The 18,838-nt window shown below is 44.5% G+C and overlaps 1 protein-coding gene across 5 annotated transcripts in view; it reads left to right on the top strand.

Moving 5' to 3' along the window:
* Positions 1-18,838, top strand: part of PDE4A (phosphodiesterase 4A) — a 1,505,614-nt gene that overhangs the window by 1,098,265 nt on the left and 388,511 nt on the right. For all 5 annotated transcript variants that reach the window (XM_069604083.1, XM_069604081.1, XM_069604086.1 and 2 more), the window contains 2 exons: positions 7,476-7,661; positions 17,860-17,896. In XM_069604083.1, coding sequence (XP_069460184.1) covers positions 7,476-7,661; positions 17,860-17,896 — 223 coding nt within the window. The remainder of the gene's footprint in view (positions 1-7,475; positions 7,662-17,859; positions 17,897-18,838) is intronic.

The raw sequence follows: 18,838 nt of genomic DNA, 5'->3' as shown, positions 1-18,838 counted from the left end.
TGTGACAGTCTGATTTTATTTACACAATGTAATTATTCAGAATATAATATAGACTCATGTGTGCTAACATATTTAATAAATGTGCAGCATGTAGAATAAATTCCATGGTTATAAATCTATCTGGTTAAAAAATAGATTCAATTGTTATTTTTATTTTTTAATAAACAAGAGAATCATTGTTTATTTTAAACACATACCATATCCTCAGTGATCCGTATAAGAAGGACAGGCAAGCAGAAACAAAAACATTCATATCAAATTCATTCAAAACTGTTACCTTTATGTGCAATCGCTTTACGCTTGGTTATTTACATAAACAAAGTAATTTGGTAATTAGCATTTGAATTGACATGTTCCTTTATCGGTTTCGAAATTCCCTTTTTATTTACCATAAACCAATATTTTCCAAGTTTTGAATATTAGATAAACTGACATGTTTCGACTTTATAAGCCAATGTTTCAAGCTCGATCTTCATCAGGGCCATCAAAAGCTTTTTCTTAGTCCTTCCAGGACATTCTGAATCATCGCTGTATGTGTAAAGGTTTACAAGTGGTGCGGAGTATCCGATAAAATGGATAATCCAAGTTGTGGAAGGTGGAAATACAAAGTTACTAGTTGGTAAGAACCGATACTTATTAGGGGTTGTATCATGGAATTGAACTGTCATTTCCAACATGATGGTCCAGGAGACGACATAACACGACAGCAGACAAGGCTGTTACGGGACATGTCATTCCGATTGTAGTTACTTCAGCATTTTTGCATCATTTGGAAGCACCAAAGTGCAGAAAACATACAGCTGCTCGAGAAGCACATGGTCACTTTGTTTTAATAATTATAAAAAGGCACCTTAAACTCAAACTCTGCCAAACATTAAAAAAAATGTAATAATGATTATGCCAAAGAATTGAATATCTTGAGTCACAACATGAACACAATTGTGGGCTGTATATTGTCTGTTACCTCTGTATTTCCCTAAATCATTCACAGATGTTGCTGTGAAGGAACAAGCAAGTGCAAAACTGTTCAAGCACAAAACCTTGCAGCATACCCAGCTGAGTGCCAGCAAAGGGGTCCTACTTAGGTACCCAGCTGGCATCAGAAGGTGGGCGTGACTACTTAGAACAGAACCACACACCGGGCATCAGAGAATCAGACAAACCAGTGGGCAATATTAGGAAGTTGCACATACAGTGTTGTGCCCCAACCCGTAATCGATCACCCTTGCGTCCTTTGAAGGCCTGGTGCGGCTGCCCCTGGATGTATTATGGGAAGGCCTCACTTTGGTCATTGCCAGACCTAGTGCCTGCATTTTAAATTAATAATCTTCAAGGAAATGTCTTTGAAAGAACAATCAGTTTCATGCTATAATGTTGCCTGGAAAAAGTCAGCAGGTAGGCGACTTTTTTTCCTGACCCCCCTAAAATACTTCCACCAAATATTCTAGGAGGGGTATCATTTTATATTATAAACTCCAATCCTAGAAAGTGATTTTACTGAGGGCGCATTTCTTGGGAAACGTCGCCACCTAGCGGCCATTCCCCAGGCGACTTTATCACTGGACACCGAACAATTGTGCATGGGTGTAGTATTTCGCACCTTCTAATACCTAACCAAATGCTTTTCTATACCTCCATGGTTTATACCTCCATAAACCCAGTCTAATGAATATTTTACAAACTGCTGTTCCTTGGTTATCATAGACATATGTAGTAAATGTAACTTGGTAGTTACAGACCGCAGTTATTGCATCGGCTGAAATCTTCATAGCTTTCATTCTGGGAACAAGTCGCAACATTTTGCACGGAGCTACATTTTTGCCCATCGACCTTTTTTTGTGAAACAAACTCGCCCCAGAACCGATTGTTATTGTTGTTTTTTTCCCCCCAGTATACTGCAAAAGCTTTGCCATCTCTCTGACTACTGAGGTCTATTTTTTTTAAAATGTAAAGAAGTTTTCAGAGGCAAAGCTCTCTAGTTTCACGCCCATGAGTTTCCAGGCAGGCTGTGCTACGTGTGACGTTCTGGTTTCTACTTTTTCCTTTGCTGTCTTTTTTCCCTTTCATTTATTTATTTTGTCCCCTCCATGTTCACGTAACCAGCGGTTTTTTACATCTTTAGTTGTTAGCAGACTTTTCATCCTATCCTTTTCCCCAGCGTCTCCTGCTCCCCGGCTATCGACACCAGGCTGCATTAACACACCCATCCACAAGAAATGATTTAAAAAGTAAAAAGTAAAAAATCAAAACCCAGTTTTAAATAGAAACGAAAACCTAATCAGGCAAAAGATGATTTGCAATGTGTTCCATTTTGGCATCTATTTTAGAGGCATGAGCATGTCTATTTGGGAAGGAAAATGCTGCTAGAGGTTTTAAACGCGCCCGTGCAGCGCGACAGCGCCCATGGCAGCATGGCACCTTCCCCTGCATCTGGTTGCTGACTTTTGCAGCCAATCAGAGGGCAAGGACGCAGAGACCGCCGCCTCTGCATGCCCACTCCGCTGACTCAACGGGGGAGCTTGCAACTGTGGGGGTCTGACCCCCAGCACAACCCTGGCCCGCACTCTGCGGACGCACTGCTTCACAGCAGCGGACCTGCTGTGCACAACCAATCAGAAGGCAGGAGTGTTCTTCACTTGTGACCTGCGCACACGTGGAAAACGTCTTCAGTCGGCCCTGCCATGTTTCACCTGAGTTTGCCAGAAGAACTTTGGAATAGGGGGGTTTTCCTACAGTGTTGCAAAGTGAGTGTGGGGGAATTTCCCATAACCCCAATCACAATTGGCCCTGGAACGTATTAATCTGCTTTCCCAAAGAACAGCTCTGATTTAAAAAAAAAAAAAAGTAAATGTGTGCCCCCTTTCCTCATATTTTGCCCTAGAGAGCAACATCTTGAATGATCCTTAAATATCAGGGCTGAAGGGTGCAGTGGGCTAGGGTGTGGTTGTAGACCCTCGTGAGTGGAGGGAATTCCAGAGAACAGGCTATTTGACCCATGTTCGTTCTCAGTAGAGGGGTAGCCTCGCCGCAGCCTTGTTTCATCCTTAAATATCATGCCTAAAATCAATGATGCTTTTTCTGGGCTTAGAATTCTTTGCGATTATATCATGGTTGCTGCCTTCTGAAGCATATGCTCCCAGTGGCGTGTGTGTGTTTGTATGCACGGTGCATGCATGCAGCTGCCATTGAGAGTGAATGCATTTCATTTGGATGTTATTTTGGCATTTTCTAATTCCTACCTGCCACCTACAGAAAAACCCCTCCAGAATGTTAGTTACAAAACCTCACCGGTTCTGCAGAAATTCACCCCATAAACGTATGTTTGCTACCGTGCCCCAAATGGTGACTTTCTGGGATGTATGCTACATCAATTGAACGTGGCTCTCTGCATGCATTTTCAGTGATTTTCAGCACTTTCCTTATTTTATGATACGCTGCTGCCATCGTGTGGTTTTAATTATATGACATTTGAAAATGCAGAATTGTATCTGAACACCGGCTGAGCAGAATGTTACTATCAAACTTTACTCCTGCCAGGCCCTCTCTCCAACAAAAAAACTAGTCTGCGTTAGGAAATTGTCTGATACCGAGGCTATTGTTTTAGTTTTATGTTCCACTCTTCCAATCAATTTTATTTGGTATTTGGAGGAGTGCACGTGTCCCTTAGCTCGATTCCAGAAGAGCTAAGGGTGCAACCAAAAATGGTAATTGTATTGTTTGTTCTCACCATTCCCTGCACCCCTCTGTCTTCACCTGCACGTCTTGAAGTTATTTCCTGCATTTGGGCGACGCACGATTCAAAATGAATCAATGAACTCATGTATATGAGAAACGTCTTTTGGACTCCCATGTTATGGTTCGCAGCTTATCCAAATGTGATCAAACAAAGACTGGGCTCAATGCATCGTTTGTTAAGATTGGTGTCACCCTCCCCTCCCCCACTTGTAGCCCGGGCATTTTCTAGGTGCTATGACACTAGACTGTACCCCTAATCCCCGATCCATGCTCTTATAGCGAAAAGCCACACTCTAATCTCTCCCCAACACTGTTAAATCTTTAGAATTGAAAACAAGTGTTATTGACTTGTACTTGAAAGTAACATGTGGGCCACATTGCTGCAAACAGGAAGTCATGTCCCTCTACTGATGCTTCCGTTAATGTTCTGAATGGGGGGCGCTCTCCTGGATGTTGCTGCCCCAGAAGCACCCTGTACTGCCGGATGGTCTGTTTTTCCATCCCATCCTTTCCACTAGTCATCCCATCTCTTGCGCGTTCCCCCCTCGTCCATCTTCCGGCGGATACCTTCTCCCTTCCACAGCCTACATTTTCATGGTCTCCTTCCCCTGATCTTTGTTTCATTCCCCCAGTTCTCTCTGGCTCCTGTAATTCTCCCCCTCTCCCTTTCGTTATGCCCTCTTCTGTTCTTTTTTCTCCCCCTCTCTTCTTTTTTTTACCTCCCCTGATCTCAACGTCTTTACTGTTTTTCTCTGTTGAGCCTCTATCTTTCCTATTCTCTCTTTCAGTGTCTCACTTTCATTTTTTTCATCCATTCTCTCTGTCTGCATTTCTCTGGACTCTTCTCTTTCAATCGCCCTGTTTCTTTACCCTCTTTTGTTGCTAGCCTCCTCCTTCTCTCCCTCTTCACGTTGCCAACTTCACCCCTCTCTGTTTCCTCATTTCACCTTCTATTACTTTTCTCTCTCTTTCTCGGACGCAGGGTTGTTGCTAGGACTAGAAAAGATCGGGGCTACACTAACGTTGGGACTGTCGGGAGCCTTTTCATTGTGGCTCCTAAGCTTCTATCCGGCGCTACAACCAAAAGACCCGGGGCTATTGCCCCCTCAGTTCCCCCCAATAATGCCTCTGCTGAGTTGGTTGCCCTGTTTTCATCTCCCATCACACTCGTGTTTCGTCTCAGTTCCTGCCACTCCTCAGGAGTACACTCTCTATTGTCGGGCCAGTGTCTCCGAATATTTTCAAGCTCCATTTCCCCACCCCACAGCCTACCTGGAGGAGTAAGAATTAGAAAGGGTGCAATGTGCTGAAGTTCGCATCGTTCAGTGTGTAGACCAGTGCTCATTGGTTGCTGGCGTTACGCCTCCCAGAAGAAACTGCGCAGATAAGCAGAAGAAATTAACGACACCAGACGTCCAGGGGCCGATCAGTGTAACACAATTTAATTTAATGTGTGAAGTGCAAAATATGAAGTGGCAAAGGCATAACCTGACAATGATACATTTAAATCCGAATGTCCCAGCTGAATCCCTTTCAATCCAAGAGCTCCACACATATCCAGAAAGTTAGAAACTGATTCAAAGTCAAATCCATCGGAAATAAACAGTTCAAATGTAATCTGGGTCTGCATATGAATCCATAATCCAGAGATGAAAGCATCTTCAATACTGTGATGAGGGAACTCGGAAGGTGCTGGAGACGGTGCCAACACCAGGCGGGGATAGCAGGTGTTGCTCCCTTTAAGGCTGCATCGCTCACTGAAGCGTCCGCCCCCTTCCTCTTCTGTGCTCTGGGCCATCGCCCGCATCGCCTGCCCCTAGAAACACTACGACTTGCTGCAGCGCTGCGTCTTCAAAGCGCAACCGATACCTTACAGGGGTATCTGGTCATTGCATCTAATGCCATTCCATCAAACTACTGGCACAAACATATGATGTTCTGTCGCCAGACCAGTGCACAGCACAGTGCCGTTACAACTGCTGCAGCAGCAGCAGCCTGCAGGGGGTTTATGGTCATTGCATCGAATTCCTTTCTTATAAATGCATTTGCATCGATTTTTTTCCATCTAAAAAATGTACATCAAATGCATGTTTTTTGGGGGTAAAGGGTTCATTTTTGTTCAGGAGGATTTTAGAGGGTAAAAAACGGGAGTTTGGGGGGCGGACCCCCAAAAACAAAAAAAAACAAAAATGCATTCGATGCAAATTTTTTAGATGGAAAAAAATCGATGCAAATGCATTTATAAGAAAGGAATTCGATGCAATGACCATAAACCCCCTGCAGGCTGCTGCTGCTGCAGCAGTTGTAACGGCACTGTGCTGTGCACTGGTCTGGCGACAGAACATCATATGTTTGTGCCAGTAGTTTGATGGTGTCCCATACAAATAATGAGGTCTGCAATCATTTAGGCCGAGTAACAAACTATATGTACATAAAGTTGCTAGACCAAACCTTGTAATTTTCCCAAACAGTTCTAATATTTCCTGTCATTTTAGGCTATAGTGTGAAACGGCTTCTGTTTGTTTCTAAAATGTTATTTGGGGGCCTTTGTTCTGTATTGTCCAGATCTAGACGGAGACACGGAGATGCTTGCGCACTCCACCTGGAGAGAATACAGAAGTTTAGCGCCTCGCTTCTGGACAGCAATGCCAATTAACCGATCCACTAACAATTTCTCCCCTCTACATACACCTCTCAAACTCTAACCAAACACAACCACAAGACTACAGCACAACAATCCGCACAAACTTCACTACACTGCATCAACAAAACAAACCACACAAAGACTCGCACAACAGTACACAACGACTACCGACCGGAAAACACCCTAAGCCCATCTAAAGGAGTTACCGGGCTGAGGCTGCCAACAGCACATCACAGCTCCCTTGCACTTTTCCAGCTTATTCCCACTAACTCACCCGTACCCTTTTCTTTTTCAGAGCCGCCATGGTGCCAGGGGACCACTTTGGTGGTGATAGTGCACGGTACAAATATCCTTTAACATTAACATTAGGAAGGCCCACAGAATGATAGCAAAATCTACTATCCCACTCGCATTGGCGGGGAGATTTTATGAAGGCTGAGTACCATTCGCATGGTACTCAACCTTGCTAGCAAGTATGGGGATATTTGAAACTTGTATTTGACGTTTTCTGCAAACAAACTTTGTTTGCAGTAAATGGCAACTAAAACTTTCACTGTGCATGAGTGGCCTTTCAGTTGGCAGCATTGCACCAAATGAAGTGTGCTTATAGTGACATGCACCATTTTACATAAAGCACTGGTACATTTTGTGTCACCCATCGCCATGGTGTGAGTGCATTTTTTAGGTCGAGTATGTAAACTATGGAACTCGCCCTCCAGGTCTAGTGGGATTTTTAAGAATTTGCCAGGCCTGTTCAGAGCTTGAGTTGAGCCAGTCTTTGCTGATGCTAAAGTACCTTTTTCTATTTCTGTATGTAAACCTAAGCTCCTAAAGAATTGATCAGTGATAAGTGCAAAGTCAGATGAGTAAACAGGGGGTCTAGGTTGATTGATTGTTATACGAAAAGGTATTTTTACCTCTCTCATTAACCATTCATTTTTTTTGTCTTTGCTAAAATACATTTTAGCCATACCTATAACAAAAGTGTGATTTTGTGGTTCCTATGCCGTTGGGTGTGGGCTTTTGTGCTGCTTAATATATTCGTCTTCTCTGCTGTGACTGTGCATCAGTAACCATGATGCTTGTCTCTTCTCAGCTTTGATCTTGAAAATGGCCCCTCCCCAGGCCGGAGCCCGATCGACTCGCAGGCAAGTCCAGGGCTGGTGCTGCACCCGAGCTTCCCACAGAGCCAGCGGCGGGAGTCCTTCCTGTACCGCTCTGACAGCGACTATGATATGTCGCCGAAGACCATGTCCCGAAACTCCTCCATTACGAGTGACATGTAAGTATGCCACTTCCACACTTGGGAGCCTTGTTTAGAAAGTAATGCAGAGTAAACATATAGGCCAGTGGACGGGTTGGGGTTAAATGAAGAGATTTAGTGACTAGCCAATGCTTCTTGAAAGTCAGAAGGGCAAGTATGAGTTGGTGACATCAGGTGGTGGGACTTCCAGTTGTGATGTAGCCGAAAGGATTTGCGTTCAGTCATGAGGTGATTGGCGGGATGATGGTAAGCAAACCTTTCCTTCCATACCAATACAAGAAGTAACACATCACAAAAACAGGAAGTCTAACAACCTGAAAACGGGAAGTTCTACTCTTCAACATGATAGCTGAAAATGCTATTGACTTATGTGAGTTAGTGGTATGTGGTGGGTCGGAAGAAGGAGTCGGACACGTTGAGGACATTCTGTACCCTCTTTCATAAAGAATTATGCCTATCGCTTCCTATTGCTAAAGGGAATACCCTATGTGACGAATCTGGCAATATCGTCACTACTTTCCCTGGGAGAACTTCCGCTCATGTGGCCAGAGAAAGGCAGGAGCTACCCGACTCTGACCCAGGCGGTGGCTATCTGTGTTATGATAACATGAGAGAAGCTATCCCTTGGGGGAGCTGATTAGACTCGCTAGGTCAGGGCAGGCATTTTCCTGTTTCTTTAGTCTCTGGTAACACCCACTTGCCTCCCCACCCTGTACGGTATACTGTATTGTGTGTGTAGAACCTCCAGTCATGAACAATCACCAACTGTATTGACATTCCCCTTTGCTTGATAACACTGAGACGAGGAAGAGGACTGGAGTAATGAAGATCACTAGAACCAGAAAGCCAACACTGCGCTCTAGTTGTTGTAGAAGGTTAACAGGTGCCGGGACACACGGCTGCATACAACTGTACTTGCAATGTCTGCAAATATTCCTAAGAACTATGTTTATGTATACAATGTGAACATGTCTAATAAAATGTTTTGTTGAAAGAAAAAAACCCACCATATTTGGAGAGAATGAAAACATCGGTTGGGGCAGTGAAGGAGAGCAGGCTGCAGTCCAGAGTGGAGAAGCTGCTGTAGGTGCCGTCCGGGATGTCTGCAAGCAGAAGGTTTGCCGTGCTTGTGCCAAAGACAGAAGGATCTGTCAGATGAAGAAGGAGGCAAAGTGTGAACTGGAGAGCAGACGGGACACCCTCCCAGCCGGCAAGCAAGCCGCAGCGAGAACAATGAGACACAGAGGACGCTGAAACAAATGACGGAAACCACTGAGCCCAGAATGTTAGGTTGGGATGCCAGCGTACCGTTGATGAACCTGGTAAACCCAAACAAGGTAGCTGGGACACTGTGGTGATTGAGCAAGAGACTAAGACGAATGAAGAGGGGTCCCTGACCCAAAATATGAAAAGTATAATGAAAGAATCTTGGAACTATATAAAAGAGAAGGTGATTACTGATAAGAAGTGTGAGTCTGACCCGCACCTAAATATGGAAGCAATTAAGAATGTCCTGGCAGGAAAGTAAACCAGACATACGGCGAGTATGGGACCCGCACCCAATTGATGAAATAAGAAAGTCCTTGCAGGAGAGCAAACGAGGCATAGCGAGTCTGGGACCCACACCCAAGTGACAAAATAAAGTTCTGGCAGGAGAGTAAACCAGGCATACAGCGAGTCTAGAACCCACACCCAAGTGACAAAATAAGAAAGTCGTGGCAGGAGTTCAAGATAGCTAAACTTGGAAAAGGGGAAAATCAGATTCGCAAATGTGTGGCATCTATGGTAAAGGAGGCTACCTCCCCTTTCTGCTGTGAATTGTGAAATTGTGAAATCTGTAAACTGTGTAAAAGCTAAGAAAGTTCATGGGAAGAAGTATGCTCATTCCCCTTTAGATTGTGGAATGGTATTACCCAAGAGAAGATCAAGAGACCAGAGGAAACTCAGGGGAAGAGTTACCCTCCTTGAATGTGTGGAGTAGGGTGACGTGAAAGTGAAGAACATTGAAAACGTAGAGAAATCCAGGGGCAGGGAAGGGAAGGGACACTTTGGAACTTTACGTTGGAGCTTTCGAAAGGGGCTGCAGGGGAGCCGCTAAAAGACATGTTTCCCTTCACCTTATGTTGAGTTTAGTGTGTGAGGGTCAGGCTAGAATTCTGCATGCAGGATGGAACACTTGTTGTTTTGGGAATTCTGACACAGACGTTCCTTAGTTTTGTTGAGGCAGGGCAGCCTCTCCTAGAGTTATGGATAGGTAGGCTTTCCCCGACCCTCTCTTTATTCCGATCAATAAAAGTCTTTAACCATCACCATAATGCCACTGTGTCCCAGTCTGATTCTTGATCCATTACACCTGCCTATGTACAAGAACCTAAGGTGCTCGTCAGAAGTCAGGAAGTCCAAAGAAATTATTTCCTCCGTCCAAACTAACTATCTGACCCTGGCACTAGTACAACTAAAGGAAATAGGCCAAGAGAATGACTCTTCATCCCCTGGTCTTCTCTTCTTCTTGATTAGTCTTTTTATGTACAGGATTCTTTTTGGCTCATATAATTCTTAGCAGAATCTCCTTTGATAGTCTCTCTCGTCTCTTGTAGTCCTTCAAAACGAATCTTGGGTCTCATGATTTCTGTGGCCCTATCTTTGGTGTACTTTTCTTTCCAGTAGGTCCTCACACTCTTGTCATCACAGATATGTTCTTCCCTGTCTGTATCCTCAAGCTTTCCTAAACTAGGTTTTCCTTGATTCCCTTTTAGGCTTTCTTTGCCAAGGATTCTCTCTCTAAGGGTGTCTGCTCTTGTATCTTGTTCCTGGTGAGCTTTATCTCGCCTCTCTCATGTATGTTTGGGTTGTACTCTCTCCTGTCTTCAAATCTGCAGATATAGGGTGGTTGCCCTTCCGCCCAGGATTTTAATTCCCAGTCTCTGTTGCTTCCGCACCACGGATGGTTAAATCTGCCGTTTATATATTGCTCACTTCCCTTGTAAAATGCTTTCTTCAACGCTATCTAGTCCTCAGAACTGGGATGAGCTTCTCTCTTCAAGTGGCCCCGGCCTTCCCTGACCGGGTTGTCTGTTATTTGCTTCGTCTGGTTTTTACTGTTCCAATAATTCAATTTTATATTTGCGCTCTCGTCCTCAGTACTAGGACGAGTTTCTTCATGCAGATAATGATTTCCTGGCAGCCTCCCGCTTTTCCCGTTCCCCCGGTACCTCTCATTGTGTGGGGAAAGATTGCTGGGCTCGGCTCCCACTTGGGTACTGCTTCTCGCTCTTCTCGCTGCTCAGATTCCCGTTTGCGGTTCTTCGCCGGGTGCCTGCCTTCTCGAGACAATCTCGATCAGAAGATGTTCAGTCTCTCCATCTCTGTAGTCTCAGCTCTGTTCCTTGGGCCTCCTGCCCACCACTCTGCAAGCATGGCCACGCCACTTACAGGTATTTCTTCCCTCTATTCCTTCTCATACCGCTTCTGTTGCGGTTGCATACGCTGGAACTTCGGCGTCTCCAACTGTGTTTCTCTGGCTCTGCATAAATCGCAGGCTTCGTGACATGGCTTGACTCCACTTTCAGACAGCGTGATGATGCCTCGGGAGGGTCATTATCGCGTGGGATAATCACCCTTCTTCAACGTATGTCACCCGGCTTAACTTGGTGGCAGGTCATTATCCCGCGATAACGACCCCTCCACAGTCTATAAGTCCCTATTATTTTGCGTCCAAGGGTTAATAGTCTCAAAGAGATGTTTCACATGAATGAAATAACAGGAGACATCTCCAGTTTGAATATAATTTGGATGTCATCACCACACCTTCGGGAACAAGCCCGTTCACTAGTGAGGAGATCAGGCAAGGGCTTTAGATATAAATGAAATAACAGAGGAGACCAGCGCGATCCTCGAGACACTCCACAGTTGACCTTAGTCTACTATGAATAGAAGGAGTCACACTTGACTTCACAGAAATGATGAGAGGCAACCCAACGCCCTGATGTCAGGTAAGTAGAAGATTGTGATCCACCATGTCAAATGTTGATGATGGATCTAACAGCATAAGCAAAGCAGAAGATCCTTTGTCAAGAATTCCAAGCAGATTTTCTTTGATGCCTAACAAAGAGATCTCTTTACCTTGGAAAGGACGAAAGTCAGATGACCAATCCCCAGAAGACACAATAACTCAGTTCCTATAACTGCAACGTTGCTACGTCATCCAAAATCTTTAAGCCGAATATTCATGAGAGAGTGATAATTGGAAACTGTACCTGGATCCAATGATGGCGTTCTTTAGTAACGAGTGACCCAAGCAGTCTTCAAGGGAGAGAGAATATAGTCTTGACTTACTTCATTATGAACTATAAGGGTAATACAGAAGCGAAGCCATCAGCCGTATCCGTAATGAAACTGGATGAACAGGGATTATTGGGACAGTTAGTATCGCCTCTGGGGATTCTGCTTTAAAAACAAATTCAATCAAGTCATCTAGCAGTCCAGGTGCAGGACTCTGGAACTCAACTGGATCTGGGCTTCCTCCAAAGTAATTGTGAGTGTGTTGGGTAGTGTTCGGCAGTGACAATGTTCACTCTTAATAGAATGTCGGATCTTATTAATTTTCCCAACAAAAGCGGACTCTAATTCTCAAACCTGTAAATAACACTGTTAATTGGTAGACAAGTGTCACTCTTTGTTGATGAAACAGTCTGCTGGCGGTTGTGAAATATATCATCAGCTTGACAGTAAAACAGTTTCCCCACACCAGAAATCACATCAAACCACCATTACTGAACCAGGAACTATCACTCAACCACCCATCGACAACCTCATAAATACAGGTAGAGAAGTACAAGTTGGAAGCACATGGATGCTTAGAGGGCCCAGGCTGGGCCCAACTCTTGGTTTTTAAGCAACAATCCCCTGAATGCTGGGTATCGTAGGCAAATGGCTATAAATGAACAAGCAACACGACAAACCCCAGAATGCAATGTGGTGTTGGCTGAGTGTCACTCTCATATGGCATTGGGTCTTTGGCAACTTAGTCAACGCCCTCAACGTTTACACCGATACCTCTGGTTTTAGGGCTGTTGGTCAGTTGTAATGTTGCTTTCAAGGGGAGATTATTTCTCTGCATAACGCTTAGGACAACAAATACAAGAGTACTGCTTTAAAGTCACGTTCCGCTAGACCGGCACAAGGCCATTTGAGCTAGACCGGCACAAGGCCATTTGAGCTAGACCGGCACAAGGCCATTTGAGCTAGACCGGCACAAGGCCATTTGAGCGTCTAGTAAAAGGGCTGCTTCTTGTGTGTTTCTTGCTGTGGAATTCATGTTTCTTGGGCTCGCAGGCAGACCTGTGATCAGTGGCCTCCATGTTGAGGCCCTGTAGCAATCTTCCTATGTCATTGAGACCAAAACATGGGATTTCTATGTTACGAGACGGTGTATACCGCAGCACATGCCAAGAGGTGACCTGCTGGTACCAGAAGGCATCTAGTAGGCTCCTGGATGTAGTGGGCAAAGGTACGGATGGAAGAGTCAGGTTTTCAATTATTCTGCAAAATTGTGTAAAAATCATTTTCTCTATGTTTCACTTTCATGTTCGCCCTCATTCTTACGATGGAAAAGAACCCCCAATTAATAGTGTGACCACTGCACCCTACCGTGATCAGGCTATTTTTGGGGAGCACCGACTCAGAGTTTCAGAACAGGGATTGATGCCATGCATGTGCGAGGACAGGATTTCCACATTCAGGCAGCGGGCCCCCTTATTCCTCCCTGCTGTGTGCAATGCACAACTGGGTGTAACAAAGTCTTTTGGCAGTGGAAACCCTTTCACGCCCACTCCTTGCACCATCCACGCCCCCACACGCAGGTTACCAAACCAACTCCAGGCCTCGAGGGCCAGATCCATGTCAGATTTTCAGGATACCCCTCATTAATGAGATACATTTGCATGCAATGATTCTAAGTGTATGCAAATATTTCCTCATGAATATTAATGAAGGATGTCCTGACCACCCGTAACAGTTTCACCTCCTTACACCAGACTTGCCTTAACATGTCTGCTCTTAGAATACAGTGACAACCTACGATAATATTCCTTCTAGCTGGTCACATATCGAGTCTCCTGCACTAGCACACTGTTGTGACCTCCCACAGCACCCACCCACATGCCTGACCTCTTTGGTTGCTTACTGGAGCCCGGCAAGCCCACCTAATTCCGAATCCTGGCCAAATGAACACACACATGCTAAGCCATCTCTGAGAATGTTCCCATGCCTGGACTTCGGTCCCCGAGGGCGTTCCCATCAAAAGCGCATGGAATACAGAGCAGTGGGTGTTCCTGTGGCTAGTTTATCAAAGATGGCTGCGTTTTTCCTACTCGTGCTTCTGGGAATGGGCCTTTCTGCAGTTAGGCCTGCTGGCATCATGATTGAAGATAAGGGCACCTGGCAGAGCCCTGAAAAACCCAGGTGGGTATGCTTAAATTAAGAGAAACTTCAGGGTGAGAGGTCACATAGTTCCAACATTATAGCAAATATAACAGTCACTTCTTACTGCATTATTTTTCACAAAATGTATTTAATGACATCTGGATAAGGTTTGTGGAGATAGAGCACCCAGAGATGTTTAGAAAAAACAATACATATAGGTAGGATCCAGTAAGACAGGCTGGATCCCAATGCAATAACAACAACAGATAACTGCCACTATTGGTTGATCATTTCAATTGTGCAGTCACAAGAATAAACATAAACCCACATCTATGGACATATATACAAAAAAGCACATTAACAATGCTTCAGATGTGCACTGTTCAAATGGTGATATCGTCAACACAATGGTGTTTCGGCCTCGAGGAGCTGTGTAGTGCAGCTTTATGGGCAGGCCTTCATCAGGACGTGTGATGGAATTAATTGTCCCGGGGTCTCTATCAAAAACGTATCCAGTGTAAGGGTAAGTAAGAAAATCCATCATGGGTATAGATATCTTTGGGGCATTCAATGCGTCGTTGAGGGAACAAATGTTTACCTCAAATCGTAAGATGTGTCTTCTAGGTTCAGAATGGTGGAGACACCCACTGTAAATCATGGTTCCTACCCCAGATTGTCCAAACGTGACAGTATCTTCATGTGTTTGTCTGGGCTAGGCGAGGGAGCGCAGCCTTGACAAGGCGCTCGTGTCCAGAGACGTTCGTGTCCAGAGACGCTGCCCTCTGGGTTTATGTTTATTCTTGTGACTGCACAATTGAAATGATCAACCAATAGTAGTAGTTACCTGTTGTTATTGCATTGGGATCCAGCCTGTCTTACTGGATCCTACCTATATGTATTGTTTTTTCTAAACATCTCTGGGTGCTCTATCCCCACCAACCTTATCCAGATGTCATTAAATACATTTTGTGAAAAATAATGCAGTAAGAAGTGACTGTTATATTTGCTATAATGTTGGAACTATGTGACCTCTCACCCTGCTGGCATCATGTCCTGCACTGCATGTTTCAGAACATCAGTTTGCTGGCTATGCTCAGACTAGAGTACAATTGCAGCTGTTGTAACTTAAGAGTGTTGTGCCCACGCGGCCAGCAGTAAGGGTGCATAGTGGGACTATGCCACTGTAGCGGTGGTAGGATTATTTTAAGGTTCACACTGTTGCAAACACATCTGATTTAGCAAAGGGTCATGCTTGGTTGAGGTGCCCCAGTGCGAGACAGAGCAGTGGAAGAACGGCGGGGGCATTTGTCCCTTGTTCCACTGTTTAAAGGGTCTTCACTGGCACTTGACAGGAAGCGCTTTTCACCTCTTCTCTCAAATTGGTTTCTGGTGTGATTGGTATTAGAGTCACAAGGATTCGTTTTGCTTGTACCTGGAGGAGGATTATCCCTGTACACCTGCTCATTTGTCACTAGGTGGCGCTGAGACCTTATTAATAAGCAACTGGTGCAATTGTCAATGGCATTGTTATGTTTTGCATTGCAAACGAATAAGCAAACAGGATTAGACATACTGTGAAGAATTTACAGATTCTTCCCGGTCATTGGTCGTCTCGCATGGATGTCCTAGGTTTGCACCATAGCAGGAGCCCTAAAGATATTTTGTCTGTCTTAGAGGGGCCTTCTGTCATAGCATAGTCCAGTGGTGATGTACACATCCATAGAGGAGGGACAGGGTTCTGTATTCTGCCATTGACTAGCCAATGATGTTACATACGTCCGGAGAGCAGCTCTAGGGTTGTGAACATTGCACCAGAGAAGGGCTAGAGATATTTGAACGGACAATTTGGAGCCTAGGGGACTGGTCATAACCATAGAGGAGCTATACGGTTGTGTGTTGACTTGGAGTAGCCCTGGAATTGTGTCTGCTGGTTTGTAGCTGCCCTCGGGTTCGTTACGCTGCCATAGGTGATCCCTAGAGATCTCGGCATGGCCTATTTTTTTTTTAACAGTCCCCATTGCAAGTTCTAACGTTGACAAGTGCTGGTGGAATAGGTCTGGGGACGTTATGTCGAAGAACAGTGTACCGTACAGGGGGTCTTGGTGGAGGGAAAGGAAATCTGTAGCTGCCAGGGAGGCCGCTGCACATTTAGACAAAGATCAACATACTGAGGTGTATGTGCCAAGGATGGTGGTGTGACCAGCCCTGCCAATAGAAGGAACCATCTCATAGCTGGTTCTTGGCAGGGATATGGTGCACGCCGTCAAGACACGAGTCAATGCCAACACCGTAAAGAGAAGAGGCCTTTGCGCCCACGAAAGGATGCTTAGCTAATCAGGTGGCTGGAAAAGCGGGCGAGGACACACTGTGTTCCACCCGCATTTTACAGCCAACTGAGGCACTTCCCCGGGCGGTTCCATCTTGATTGTGGGGCTCCCTGTTGCCTCCCCAGTTCCCCATCCCAAAAACATACCATACCCGTTCTTCAACCACCTACCTCGGTCCCCACTTAACTGCTTGACCGCCCGCAACCACCTTGGAAATAGAAAAGGGACTATGTCCCTTTTCCTATGGTGGTGGCACACTTTATTTTTTTTTATGGAATTTGGGCTTGCACAATAAGTGTGGAGGCCACCTGTAAAAAAAAAAAACTCAAATAAACTATTTGCACCCCGAACGAACAACGGGGTGTGAATATCAATCACCCTCACTTTAGGGGGAATGCCAGGCTGAGAACGGCGCTGAGCCCCCGCCGAGGCTCAAGCAAAGGCTCAGGCTGGCGGGCCTCTACTGGCCCTAGACGCCCCACTGAGCGGGAATGATTGCTACAGTGTCCCCCACAACCCCTCCCAAGGTTGAACATTGGTTTCATGGCACCCGTGCGACAGGAGAGGAATGCTGTCTGGCCTGATGGATTCAGGCTCCGAATGCGTTGCCATTCCCAATGCTTTCACCTAGTGATGGCTTCCTTCAGTGGTGGACGCCATTGGATTGAACGCTGGTGGTATTGTAGCCCTTTCTTAAGGATTGGGGGCCTTATCTTCCTCTAGGAGACTGTCCCCAGATTGGGAAGTCTCCCAGTGTCTCGCGAGAGACACAAACAAGACATGATAGCCCTTTCCATGCTTTATCATACAGCCTGGTTGGTATTATATTTTTTTTTATCCATTAAATGTGGGCTTTTCGTTTCTTGCAGTGATCTCCCCCGTACCGGCAAGTTATATCCACTGTTTTGAACTAACACTTAACATGACACTGAGCTTATTTGTAAGTTTTTCCATCTTCGGAGTTTAGTAGAATTAAGCCACAAACAGTTCAAGTTGTTTTCCCAAAATCTTATTATTTGGCCAAAGTTCAAATTCAAGATTAGAAATCATATCTTCTGGTTCCATAGTCAACAATGACAACAGCACACAGCCTAATATAGTTAAGATGGACTGCCATGAAGGTGCGGGGGACGGGGCGGGGGTATTGGTCCAGACATCGAAGTATCGCTACTTTTCCAGGTCGATCACTCACGGGTAAAGCGATTACCTCTAGAATTGGACAAGTCTCTTGTGAAAGTTTGAATCCTGGCAGGGCCATCTCACCCCGTCACCCTTTCTGCGTCAATAAAATGACATTGTTAAATCTTGTAAAAATAACAGCTATTATTATAGTGCTTAGCAGGCGGACTCTGTCGTGAAAAGCTACATTAAAAGAAGAAATAGTATTGCGAATAGCGAGAAATCATTCAAAAGTCGATACATGTGCTGTTCTGACCACCTTCTCTCACTTCCCTTCTCTCCTCTAGACACACCGAAGACTTGATAGTAACTCCGTTTGCTCAGGTAAGTCGCATCCACACGTTTTCAATTGCATTGTAACAGACACGTGTCTGTGAGTGTCTGTCCATGCAGTCTGCAGCCATCTTTATATGAGAACACATTATTTCTCATGAGTACAGTGTACACAATTGACAACTCAATATAACTTTAAAGATATTTTTGGTTTGTTAAACACGATATATATGTAGTTGGGAAAGTCAATAGTAGTTTGGGGGTGGAGGAAAAGGATGAATAAAAAAGGGGGGCTGAGGGAGTGCCCCCCAAAAACAAAGAAAAAAATTGTTCTTTTTTTTAGATATTTTTGGTTTGTTCAAAATTTTATTTGTTGTTTTGTGATTCGTTAAAACCACATGTAACCCGTGGTTTAGTCATAGACTTCTTTAATGCAATTTGCAGAAGCTTTTCCTTACAAAGCTCGAGTTAGGGACGGTTATAGGACTTAAAGAGAACTCTGTAGGATTGAAATATTAAGAAATGTCTTCATCAGGTGTGAATTTGTTGATTTTAATGGTTTAAATGTATGTATTGTGTTGGTATTGTTGAACTGAATTGTAAATATGATGTGTTGTATGTTTTTTAGTTTGCAAAATGTTATATATTAACCATAATGCAATATATAAAAAAATACAAAAATAAAAAAAAACAAATTATAGTCAAAACAACTCCCATGTTAAATCCTGCAACTATTGATTATATGTAAAGTGTAATTTTGGGGAAAGTCTGCAGAAGCTCTTAACCTGCAGCATTTCAATACCGAGAGCTGCAACCCCAATTTTACATAGTTGAATGCTATGCAAGTCTAGGGTTGGCTGTAAATCGTCCGGCATTTTTTGCAAACTTCATGTAGTCTGTGCATTATTTTGCTCCTAAATATCAGAGTGTCTTCAAAAGTCCCATATATTGCACCCCTCTATTGTCCGCTTTCAGGAAGTTCTTGTGCCACCC

Source organism: Ambystoma mexicanum, chromosome 3q (genome assembly GCF_040938575.1).
Source record: "Ambystoma mexicanum isolate Mex_15411 chromosome 3q, UKY_AmexF1_1, whole genome shotgun sequence".
NCBI classification, from domain to species: Eukaryota; Metazoa; Chordata; class Amphibia; order Caudata; family Ambystomatidae; genus Ambystoma; species Ambystoma mexicanum.
This window is presented reverse-complemented; position numbering and strand designations above follow the sequence as displayed.